Consider the following 13,297-nt stretch of genomic DNA (forward strand, 5'->3'; position numbering starts at 1 on the left):
AGGGGAGGAAGAAGCGTGGGGACACACCACCATACGCTCCGAGATTTTGGTTGTATTCGTTGGGAGCACCATGCTAAGAAGGCTTGGTACTCCGGGACCCTCTGGGATGGGACATTGTATTTCCACAAATGCCCTGGACACTATTTGCCGTGGTTATAGCGCCACAACTCGCTCTCTGTAACAGTATTCCTAATTCCAGTCCAAGTTCACCAAGTCGTCATGGCCTAGTAGTTAGCATTTTTGCTTACCAATCCAAAGAACGGGGGTTCGAACCCCGCCTCGAACGACTTTGATTTTTCGTTCATATTTATCATTTCTAATTTCTGTGTTCTAATCTTTCTCGCTGGGAGCAGATGGGCATCGAACCCAAAACCATTCGCTTATAAAGCGAACACCGTAACCAGTCAGCCACGGCCGCTCCTCCCAATGTATTGTTGGTTGAAAATTCGTACTCAAACTCAATCTACTTCAACGAATCATGGTAAACTTTACGCAGTTGGCCTGGCCCGGATCTGATGTCACTAATATAGTGTTCGCTAATTTAGCATTTTTTTCGCTAAATCAACAACTTAATTCTTCTGGTTTATTTTTTTAGTTTGATTTTTTACTACTATGACGGAAATTTGTTAGATATCAGCAGCTTTTTTTGCATTTTCCATAATGACCAGTTTGTTTAAAATAAATGAATTATCAATAAAATAATTTTCATGCATACAAAACAAGAAACACACCGCGCAAATTCACACAACAGCAGCAGGCAGCGTTGAATAAATCTTTTGTGTCCCGTTGATGGGTAGCAATTTTATTTTCATTTCACATCCAGCAACTGTGTGTCCAACCAAACACACTCACACGTCTGTATGTGCCGTCGTCCAGGAGGCTGCTGGACCAAACCTGGGTCCGAATGTTTGGCTGGTGGTAGCAGGCCCTGGGCAAAGCCCGTATACACACGACAAAACATAGCCGCCGCCGTCGCCGCCAACTATGGTTTGACCATGGGACTTCTCTGGACTCAGGGCGCGCAGCTACCGTCCGTCCGTCGGTGGTCGTCGTCCACGACCTCGCGGTTTTATGGCGCTCCTGAGGGTCTCCTCGAGGTTTGGGTCAGCCTCCAGAAGGGGTGACTAAGGCCCGCTGGCGGCGTGGTGGTGTGGTGATAGAAAACGGCAAGATCACGATTATCGCGGGTATAGAGTTAGTAATGTGGTGCAAAATGATTTTGAATAGCTAACTATCCGTTGAACTTTTCCTATTCTCCCCCCGCGGCTTCGCTAGCCACTTGGAGCGTTAGAAAACGTGAAGAAGTGGTGTCTTGTTTTATTTTCGGGTCGTTTGGCTCAAGTTCCACACCACACCACTTGGGGCTGCTTGGTTGATTCAGTTGGTTGGTTGGAACTGCCGCATGAAGAGACGGAGCCCCCAAGAACGGCGTATAATGAGGCGAAATTTATTCATCCCCAGCTCGAAACAGTAAACGAACCCCGCGCGGAGAGTTTGCCATTCGAGGCGCGAGCAGCTGCGTCTTGAGCGGGTATCGATCCCGGACGGACAGACCCCGAGTCACACGGTCCCGCGGAATCGTGCATTTCTGCGCTGATGAAGAATCTGGGAGAAATTGGTGGAAAGCGTTTAGAAAAGTACTCGACTCCATTTCCGGATTTTTTTAACTCTGACTTCACAAAAAATGCTGACTTTATCCAGATTCAAACTTAAGAGTCCTGAAGGAGATATTACAATTTTTCAATTTCAATCATCTGTTTCAAAAATGGCCCCAAGAAGGCAAAACGCCTGTAGAAGCAGTCGTGCCTTCCTGCTGTTTGCGCAGTCCCAACTCCACGACTATCGCGATGTTCTAAGGTTTCAACCGACCACCGGCAGCACCACCGAGTACGTGAGATATCTGCTAATAATTGTATATTCAGGAGAGGTGGTCCCCTCATTAAGATGCAACCCAAGAAACTATACTCTGCGACCATTTTGGATAGATTGTCGTCCTTCGAACGGCGCCAATCGCAGTAGCTCGCGAGTTCCTGCCCAAGTCTTGGAATTCACACGGCCAAATCTGGGAGGGAGGATCGCTTTGATCGCACAGCACAGCCTGCTATTATCGGGCTCCAAGTGATGAGAATGGAACGGCACAGCACAACAAAAAAAGCTCTCGGAGGTTCAATAAATGCTGCCTAATGGAATGGTAATTGCTGCCGCCGCCACCGCGCTAATCCAACCTAACCTTGAACAGGCTCGCCGGCCGGATCGTCCTGAACTCGCAAGGAAACACTGCGCGGGGGGAAATCGTAAACAATTATTCGTAATTTATAATTTATTTCATTATTCCTGCCTTTAGGAGGTTTAGGGTATACCGCAGAAACTCCACGCACACACACACTCGGAGCCACATTTTTGCGAGAGATTTTTTTTTTCGTTTTATTTTCGGCACTCAGCTTCCAAATTGGGCGCGCTCCAAGTTCACGCTGAAGAAGGTAATTTTCCTGCCGTAGGGGCACGAAGATTCCAGCCACCAAAAAAAATCAAGCATGGAAAAAGAGCGCGCTTCGCTAATGTTCAATTAGGCCCGGGATGGTCCACTTCCAAGACACCCCGCTATAGAGTGGGAAGAAATGGCCATTTGTTGTGGTGGGGGGAGGGGGTGTTGAGGTGCCGAAAGCGGTGCTTTTAGCACACCAACAATAATTTTTGATAAACTATCTCCCCCATCGCACTTTTTTTGTTCGTTGTTGATGGGTTGATGTGCCTAAATAGCCAGTAGCAGCAGCAAAAAAGTGAGCCGATTTGCTGAGGGTTCGTATTAGCCTACATATTTTGGGGCTGATCGATGGGAAAGTGCTTCCAGGCATCGCGCGCGATCGTTTAGCGTCGGCAATGAGGAGGAGGAGGTGGTTTCACCTGTTCAGACGAGGGGAGAGCAAGAAAATTGAACATTTTCCCATTAGCACCCAAGCGCCACTCTAGTGAAAGCATGGAATTTGGCCTAATCGATAGCAACTTTCTGGCGGGGAGAAATTGTGACCCTGAAAGCATCAGCTTCCTGTGTGTGTGCCAAATAGGAAAGTGTGAAAAATGATTTTCCGGTTGATGAATTGGTCGTTTTGGTGGTTTGTACTTTCTAAACCAAAATCATATTTATTTCCGCTTTGCTGTCCAGTTCTCTATCGAAAACTTTATATTCCCTATTTAATTCCCTGCCCGGTGTTCTAAGCGTTATTTTGGGCAATATTTTTATGCAAAAAATATAATTTCATTGCTTTATGTTTTGAAATTGCATAACGTTTAGTCGAACGTGCAAAGGTGCTTTTTCAAAAAACTTGGGCTGCAGGCCATCGAAAAGTTCGTCCGAGTTCAATCTCTTATAGTTTCAATTCAATTCAATTTCAATCAATTTTTATGCATTATATTGTTTAGTTACAATATTTGCTTACATTAGTGAGGCTTATATTGCAACCTTTTATTATATATTTTGGCCAATTTCGTGTTTTAATTGTTTTTCATTAATTTTTTACATTTTTGAGTTGTCAATATTTATTTTGAGTTATAATGAAGAGTTTAATCAAAAACCAGGGTGGTCACTGAAACCCATTTTAAAATTTTAAACTCTTCGCTACCTCTCGGGAACCAGGCATTTTATTCCCAAAGAGTATGTTGTTGTTAATTCATTTATTTCTGGAAGTTTTGACCATCTTGGTCATTCGCTGCCCTTCCCAAAGAATAATCGTGACGAACATTTAAACAATCAGTGCTAAGAAAAGTCATGCATAAAATTACTATTTTAATTTTAAAATTCACCAAACATAACATCTAATTCCAACTACTTTGATTGAGAAGAAAAGGGATTTTCAAAAAGTTGAAAATAAGGCATTAAGCAATTTTATTTTTACTATGCCGATGCAAATATTTTTCAAAGTTTTTGTCCCTCGGTTCTGGTCGTGGTCAAAGAGAGAGGGATGAAAAAAGTTTGTTTTAAATGCATTGTATACTAGGTGAGTTGTTTAGCAATCACTAGTTTTTAAAATATGTAAGATGTGACGAACATGTAAATTTCAGCGAAAAAAAACTCAGGACTGTACAAAAAATCACCAAAAAAAAACATTTTTTTTTAAGATAGCTTAGCTGATTTAGGGGAATGCATTTTAAATGACTGATGACTGCCCTTTGAATATAATTTGTACCATCTTCAATTGTTTAGTTTACAAAAAGCCGAAGTCATGATAACTGTTCTAATTATACCATAAAAATGTTGAAATATCAAACAATTTGTTTAAAAACATCTTTTTATCAAGCTTCCTTTTCAATTTTGTACATTATGAATTTAGGCTTAGTTATTTGTCACGCTCCCTATTCAAAATTTAAATTTTAAATCAATATGCAAAAATAATATATTTGTAACGAAATCGACATATTTATTCAAAATGAAAACAAAAACAGAAAAAATATTATTATTTTTAACTTTCACGGGAATCATCCACCAAAATAATCAAATATCGTTAAAATTAAACAGGACTCATAAAAATCTGAAATGTTTTTAAAAGTTGGTTTCAAAGATAAAAAGTACCCTTCATTTTTATTTGAATAAAACAAAGCTTGATTCTTGTAATTTCTCAAAAATCTATACCGTTAAAAAACAGAGGTAAATTTTTTATTACGGCAAATGAAAATATTACTAAAAAAAGTTTAAAAAAACTTAACAATTCTTCAAATGGTTCATTACAAGCTTTTCAGTTTTAAACAAATAAAATTTACTTAAATAGTCTGTATGGATGAAATATTTATTATGTTGTTATTTAAAAAAAAACAGATTTGAGAAAATTGATAAATTTTACGAATTTTACGGCGTCCACAAAATCGTAAAAAATTACTAACTCTATGTTTATGTTTTTATGCAAAAGGCAGTTCATGCATTATCTTTCATATTAAGCGAAATTTTCAAAATTGTTTTTATTTTTTGATTCTGACAATTTAATTCTTTTTTTAATTTCAAATAAATGTTAAAATTGAGAAAAATGATAGCAAAAAAATGATTTGAAATTTATTGCCAAACTAGGAAGCGTTTTTCAAACATTGGTTGTTGTTTAAAGTACACCGTTACGATTTCATTTTAATAAAAATGAAAAAAAAAATCATTACAATTTTTCGAAAAAATTGTCTCAAGTTCTTGCAAAAATGTTTTTTATCATTGTTTTTATTGCCATGATCATTCCGGTACGATAAGCGAACCCACGACCTCTGTGTATTTAAATTTTTTTTTTTTGCATTTTTGTGAAGTTTTTTTAAGCTGAAAAATGGGCTTTGATTTGGGTGACTTTCTGTAAACTCACAAGAAATTGGAAATAGTAGCCCCCGACCCCTCTTCGATTTGAGTAAAACTATGTCTCATGAGCCAACTTTGGTCCTTAATTACGAATTCGAGGTCCATTTTCCGATATCTCGTGAGGGAGGGGTGGCAAAAAAATAAATAATAGTATGACAATCCATAGTTTCACCTTGGAATTTAAAAAAGAGTTTATAATGCCTTAAAAATTCCCGTTTAGGTTTTTTTTCTAAAAATAAAAAAAGAAGGGTTGCAATAACTATTTAAAATATTTGTAATTGCCTAATTATTTTTGCTCATAAATTTAATTTGGGACATACATTTATTTTTGCTAACAAATTTAAAAAATCATTTCTTCAAATTTCAAGGCTTACTCTAACGTTTTATATTGTAGAAAATGGATGGATTAGATAAACACTTGCTAAGCAAACTTAAAAATGTGATATCTCGAAAAATATTTAAACTACCCTGAGCTTTTAATTTAATTTAATGCAAAATTGCAGATAATGTTTAAAAAATTGAAATATGTTCAAAAAAGCATTGTATGCTCTCCACTTGCAAGAAATCATCAAGACATACAATAAAAATAAGGGACCCTGCATCCCTGACGATCAATCCCAGCGAAGCAGTCCCGACTCCAAAACCGCCCAAAAAGAAAGAGGGCAACCGCTTGCTCGCTGCAACCGATCAGCGTTTCATTCTACATCACGACACAAAAAACAATGCAAGACATGTGTCACTGCGGTATTCCGTTCCGTTTTTTTTTTTTTGGTACTCGCAAATGAAAACCGCCAAAATGTCCCCAACCAGCAAAAAAATAAAGAACCTCGCGCACCCGAAAGGACCCCGGAAGGGGTCCCGGGTCGCCAGTCGTCGAATCGAAAATATCTGTCAATTTAACAATTAAGTGTATTCCCGTGAGATGGATCGCGTCTCGCGCATTTACCGCACAAATGTCCTCACTCCTCACGCCTCAGCTTCACCTGGTTGGAACCTTGGAACGGATGTCGAGAGGTGGTCAACAGCAGCAGGCTGAGTGACGTGCGTAAAGGGAGAACGACGACGGGCGCACACGAGTTCATCCAAGCAGGCTGTGTGTACGCGATGCACAAGTGCGCGCAACGCAAGAACGCGCGCAAGGCCTGCTACGTACGCAACAACAACACCAACAACAACCCGTCGCCGAGGATCGTGAAAACGATAATGATCGCTGCAGGCGAAAATATCAATTTCCAAATAATACATATCAGCGAGCTTCAATCTCTGCTTCTGCTTCTGCTGGTGCCGCGGTGGAAGCTGCTGCAGGTCGTCGTTTTATAGACCGTATTACGCACACTCTCTCTCGCGCGCGTTGGGGTGCGTTGGTCATCCGTTCATCCTCTGTCCACTCATCAATCTTTCTCTCTGCGGTGATCTTCGTCGCAGCAGCAGCGTCGTCTTGGACGACTCTTTGATTTTGATGGCTGATCGCCAGCAGATGATATTGATGATGATGATGATGCTGATGTTGATGAACGGCTTTGCGCTGTTTTGTCGCGCTTTCGTCGTCGTCGTCGGATAGCGGCTTCCGATCGTTGTTTTTCCTGAACTACTGTTCGTATAGCTGATGGCGATAAGAGGACGGATCGGGGTGCTAGTTTTTCGTTTGGGCGCAGTTTCGAATTGTGACGTTTTTTTTTCGGACTCTAGTTCCACCCTTCTGCCTCGTCAGTGCCACGAAGAAGGTAGGCCACTGCTCGCTGCTGGCTATCATCAACTCGGTCCATCCGTCTCACTCTCTCACTCCGTTGAGATGAGCTCGACATGCATTTTCACATAAATAGCTCGGCGATCGCTGAAAGTGGCGCACAGCTTCTCTCATTCCGTCTGTTTTTGCCGTGTGCTGCTCCTCATTTTATGGAGATGACCGAATCCCGGAGGGTTCGTATAACCTACTGAGTTTTATTGAATCGAAATGAAATCAATCGGGGCAGCAGCAGTGCGATCGTTTGATGCTACTTTATTTGATTTGATCGCTAAACGATCGCTCGCGATCCTAGCAGGTCGTGAGCTTTCCATCCAAGTTAGCGCTTGTGTTTTATAAATCAATATTTGAGTCACGCCAAGCTCTCCAGCTTTCTCGCACACTTGGATCGGATCGTGCGAGATCTCGCGTGCGATTTAAAATGTCGCGAGCGAAATATCATTTAAATTTATTCATATTTTAAGGGGTGTTTATGGACACAAGACGCTCCTTCTGGTTGGATGGACAGACATCGCGGATTTCGCTGACAATGCGCGCGGAATGTTTTGCACGCGAGAGATGACTAATAACGAATATAATTATCGAATGGGGGAAAAGTAGGAAAAAAAACGCCGGCCAGAAAACCAACACGAAACGGTAATTTGTATTATTCTTGTACGCGCTTGTCAAACTTGAGGCGGTAGCTGCCGTTGAAGAAGCCAGAGTTGAACGCCCCCGGTTCGAGTCTTGAGAGAGCAAACAGAGATCTTTTTTTGTTGGTTGAAGGAGGTGCTTTCGGGAATCGATCAACCCGTGCGGTTTTGGCGGGACAAAAAAGTTGGCAAACTGCAATAAAATTTAGTCATTTGACCACTTTTCAGCGGGTTCGAGCTGACCGAGCACTAATGAGATTGGCGGATATGATTAAGATGCAAAGTGGTTCTTGGATGCTGGCAATTAACTTGTGCAAGGGCATTTGTTTATGTAATCAGGGGGGCTACGATCTTGAAAGACTAGGTGTAATACGATACTATTGCTAAGCAATATAAATAGAACGTAATTTGGAGGACACGTTTTATGATCAAAAAGCTTAAAATAAATATTCAAAAAAAGGCGTCTATGTGAACTAACAAAACTCTTTCTCCTCTTCCAACAGGCCATCCCTTTGCGGGAAACCACCACAATAGCCAACCTGCCACCACCGCCGCCACACGCCCCAGAACGATGGAACCTGCCCCGGCGCAACGCGTGTCGAGCCGGCCCTGCCTCCGTCAACGATCCACAGTCGCGAGTCGCCGGTGATGATAGCCAGACTGCCGACCGCACAGAACCCGCAGCCGCAGCGCAAGCTAGCACTAGTCAATTCACATTGTCCACCGGGATGGCCTCGATCAGCGGCTGCTTCCGGTTTCGCCACAGAAAGATGTCCCTGCTGTGGTTGCTGCTTATGATATGTGCTTTTACGGGCGATCGAGGAGGAGGAGGAAGAGGGGGAATTCGGTTAGTGCGGGGGGAGCACGTGCGAGAACTGGAAGTGTCCGAGGGGGTGCAGATCGGGCACCAGATTGGGTTCATCGGGGAGTTTCTGCACGGGGTGGACAGTGGGCCACCGTACTTGATCGTGCCGGTGCCGGGCAGTGCCGTGGATACGGATTTGGCGATCGATCATACTACGGGGGAGATCCGGACGAAGATCGCGCTGGACCGGGAGAAGCGGGCGTCGTACTCGCTGGTGGCGATACCGCTGAGCGGGGAGAACGTCCGCGTTGTGATACGGGTGCTGGACGAGAACGACAATGCGCCGACCTTCCCGACGGCACTGATGAACATCGAGTTCCCGGAGAATACGCCGCGGGACGTGAAGCGGACGTTGAATCCGGCGCGGGATTTGGACCTGGGGAGGTACAACACCCAGCGGTACAATATCGTGTCCGGAAATGTAAATAATGCGTTCCGGTTATCGTCGCACCGGGAACGGGATGGCGTGTTGTATCTGGACCTGCAGATCAACGGGTTCCTCGATCGGGAAACAACCCCTGCTTATAGTCTCGTTGTAGAGGCACTGGACGGGGGAAATCCACCGCTGCGGGGGTTGATGACGGTGAACATAACGATCCAGGACGTGAACGATAACCAGCCGATCTTCAACCAGAGTCGGTACTTTGCGACCGTCCCGGAAAACGCCACGATCGGGACGACGGTTCTGCAGGTGTACGCGACGGATCAGGACGCAACGGAGAACGGGATGGTCGAATACGCGATCAACCGAAGGCAAAGTGACAAGGATCAGATGTTCCGGATAGATCCGCTGACGGGGCTGATCTCGGTCAACAAACCGCTCGATTTTGAGACCAAGGAACTGCACGAACTGGTTGTGGTGGCGAAGGATCGAGGACTGCAGCCGTTGGAGACTACGGCTTTTGTGTCGATACGAGTGACCGATGTGAACGACAATCAGCCGATAATAAATGTGATATTTTTGAGTGACGATGCAACTCCCAAGATTTCCGAATCGGCTCAGCCGGGGGAGTTTGTGGCGCGCATTTCAGTGAATGATCCCGACTCGAAGACGGAATACTCGAACGTGAATGTGACGCTGTCCGGGGGTGAGGGCCACTTTGGGTTAACCACGCGGGATAATATTATCTATCTGGTGATTGTGTCGCTTCCGTTGGATCGTGAAATTAAACCGAATTATACGTTGAGTGTTGTGGCTACGGATACGGGGAATCCGCCGTTGCACGCGGCCAAAACGATCTTCCTGACCGTGACGGACATCAACGATAACGCGCCCGAGTTCGAGAAGGAAATCTATCACGCGAACGTGATGGAGGTGGCCGATCCGGGCACGTCGGTGATCCAGGTGACGGCCATCGACAAGGACGAGGGCAACAACTCGGCGATCGCGTACTCCCTTCTGGATACGCCCGATACGCACTCGCAGTGGTTCCAGATCGATGCCAACTCGGGCCTAATCACGACCCGGGCCCACATCGACTGCGAAACCGATCCGGTGCCGCAGCTGATCATCCTGGCCAAAGATAATGGCTACCCGCCGCTCTCGTCCACCGGAACCGTCCTGGTCACCATCCACGACGTCAACGATAACGAGCCCATCTTCGACCAGAGCTTCTACAACGTCTCCGTGGCCGAGAACGAACCCAAAGGACGCTGCATTCTAAAGGTAAGTGTTTAATTTTAAATTACTTGTCCCGATCTCCCGGATCGCCGGTTCTCCCTCTCTCGCGGTCGATTATAACGCGATTTTCTTATCTCGAGAATTTTATTATATTCAATTTCAACAAATATTAATATTCATCTCCACGAGAGCCGTGCCGCGGATGCTGCGAGCTGGACCAGCTACCCGTCGATCTTTGCGTGTTTCCTCCCCTCCTCAACCATTTCACGCACACCTCTGCCCCATCCAGTGCTATGCCATTCAAACTTTCGCCTGTGTTGGTGAGGAGAAAAATTAGCCCATTGAACCCATGGAATTCCGATCTACTCTACGCGGTCTACGGGCCCCAGTCACGTCGATTTCCTTTTTGTTCTCTCCGTGCGCGCGCGCGTCTATTTCGCGCTGACATGGTTTCTTCTCCGCCTGAGTTCTTGGGTCCAAGTAGTCGTCGTCTTCGTCACCGCGCGGTCAATCTCTAGCTCGCACACTCACACAGTTGCGCAAACGAGTTCTTCTCTTCCCTCTCCCCTCTCGCGCGCGCGCATACTTTCGTGTACCTGCTGCGTCCCTCGGACCGCCTCGGCTCTCGGTGGGTCCAAACGAGCGATTCCTCATCAATTATGTGTACCTTCTTTGCCGCATTCTCTTCACACTTGGTTTACGGTTCAACACCAGGGCTCCCCGAGACAGAGAGAGAGTGAGTGAGGGGAGCAAGACACCTAGGAGGGAGGATTTAACCCTTAATAATTTACTATGACAAAAATTATGAAATTACTGTTTTCCAATTTCCTTGTGAAAAATACTGACTTGACTTGAAATTCTTGATTGAAGAAGCGGCCTACTTTTCATATCTACAAAAATAACAGAACTGAACAGTAAATTCAGCATCCATTTGAGTGCTGCAAAGATCAACATTTTAGCACTAGCATCGAAAGTAATACTTGTCGGAATTGTTTTTGATACTTGTCGCAATTGCTTACGACTATCAATAGGTTCCGGATGGAATTACGTTTTGTTCCACTTATTGGATATTATAAAAAGTTATTTTTTTTGGATTAAATGTATTTGTTGATTGTGTATAAACAACTGAGATTAATAAGAATTCTACAAAATTATTAAGATCATATTCATCGAATTCTGAGGCAGTTGAGCGAAGTAGATTGCATTTTTTTTAAATTGAATTATATTCTTTGAAATCGGATGATTTTTTTATAAGTCGATTGTTGAAATTCATCGGCAAGGTTTAAACTTTTAGAAACTTTTTTAAAATTTTCCCATATTTATCCATTGATTGATATTCATAGAAATTGATTGAACTTAAAATCATTTTTTTAGCGAGAAATCAAAATTGGCTAGTCTTATTTTTTTATTTATTTATTTTTTTCAAATAAAATAATTACACGGGGTTTATTAAATTTGATGGAAGTTGATTGATGATTTCTGGAGTTTTTTTTTGAAAAGGCCCAATAAACCAAATTTTCAGTTTTTGCTTTTTGGGTGTTTTTCAAGACCCCTGACTCAAGGCGGTTTCAAAAACACCCAAAAAGCAAAAACTGAAAATTTGGTTTATTGGGCCTTTAAAAAAAAAATCCAGATTTTGATAATTTAATTTGATTTCTAAGTTGATTTAATGTTATTGATTAGAATTTTATAATTTGTAATTGTAGTTGATTCATATTTTTCAGATTTGATATAACTTTATTGAAAATAATAAAAGAGATTATTAGTTACAAATCAACTAAAGCTATTTTTAAAGATAAAAATTTGATGAAAAATGTGATGTAAAAATTGAGATAAATAATAAAAAAGTTCGAACACATTTAGAAACATTTAAAACGGTAAACTATTGACATCAAAAAAGGAGTTGTCTCAAAACTAAAATATAAAAAAATGTCGAAACTTTCAAATATTATTGATTTCAAAATCCAAAACTGTATCCAGAATCTGAGGCTCACCTAATGATGTACCGACAATCCCTTGTTAAATATTTTCAAATTCCTCGCAATCTAGACAAAAAAAAATACAAACAACTTCTCCAGCAATCCATCACCGCAAAGATAACAACACACCAAACTACAAACTTGTCGATCGCGTTCCAGAGGGAAGAGACACCGACCGAGAGACAGCAACTTCCAGCCAACCAACAACCCAAGACAGTCCCGGGAAATCAGCATAACACGACACGACGATCGAAGACTTCAACGCTTTGACGACGACGACGACGACGAACCCAACCAAACCAAACCAACTCAACCAGCAGAGGAGGTCCGATCCGATCGTCACAGTATGCTGTGTGTGAGAACTGAGACCAAAAACACACACACCTTCACACCCAGCTGCTCCAGCGCCTACTCATGTATGCGTTAGTGCGTGTGTATTGGTGTGATCGTGGCTCTAACATCTACAAACCAGCATAGCCTACTTGGTGTTAGTTAGTCCCCCTTTACCTCACGGGACTCTCTTTTCCCCCAATTTCTTTGGAACCGAAAACGGAAAAACGGGGGAATGGGAAAGTCGGTTCAGTTCTTCGTTTGGTACAGATAAATTACCTTTTATAACAAACCTAAAGAAAACGTGTAACACGTAATTCTTTCGGCAGCGGCGACCGACGGCAAAACGCGCGGCTTGGACGATCAGACGGACGGACGGATGGGCTGTCCAGGTCTACTTGGATCTGTTGCGGGAAATGAAAGATGGAACTGTTTGTCTGCAAAAAGATGTGGGGATGTTTTGGAAACCTTAGATGAATTGAAGTTATGCGGATTATGCAAAATAACTTTAAATAAATCAAAAATAAACAAATTTTGATATTGCATATGACACTGATTTTCTCTTAACTACTGAAAGGAAAACAAGGAAGATTAAAAATGAATCGTCAACGTTGAGATATTTTTTTTTCTGTACAAACAAACTGTTTTCAAGATGCAGATAAAATGTTCCGTAAACCGATTTCAATTTATTTTTGAAATATTTTCAAACTATTAAGGTTTTTCTCAAGATTATTATTTTTGAAACATGTAGTGGAGCAGGCCACACGAAGTCCATGCACTATTTTTGAAAAACAGTTTTTTTA

General features: G+C 42.7%; 1 protein-coding gene across 1 annotated transcript in view; it reads left to right on the top strand.

Moving 5' to 3' along the window:
* The window catches only part of LOC6033328 (protein dachsous), a 143,230-nt gene that overhangs the window by 38,491 nt on the left and 91,442 nt on the right, over positions 1 to 13,297 (top strand). The window contains exon 2 of the mRNA XM_038251453.1: positions 8,203 to 10,230. Within this exon, the coding sequence (XP_038107381.1) occupies positions 8,428 to 10,230 (1,803 nt within the window). The 5' untranslated portion in view covers positions 8,203 to 8,427. The remainder of the gene's footprint in view (positions 1 to 8,202; positions 10,231 to 13,297) is intronic.

This window comes from Culex quinquefasciatus, chromosome 2, assembly GCF_015732765.1.
Source record: "Culex quinquefasciatus strain JHB chromosome 2, VPISU_Cqui_1.0_pri_paternal, whole genome shotgun sequence".
In the NCBI taxonomy this organism is placed as follows: domain Eukaryota; kingdom Metazoa; phylum Arthropoda; class Insecta; order Diptera; family Culicidae; genus Culex; species Culex quinquefasciatus.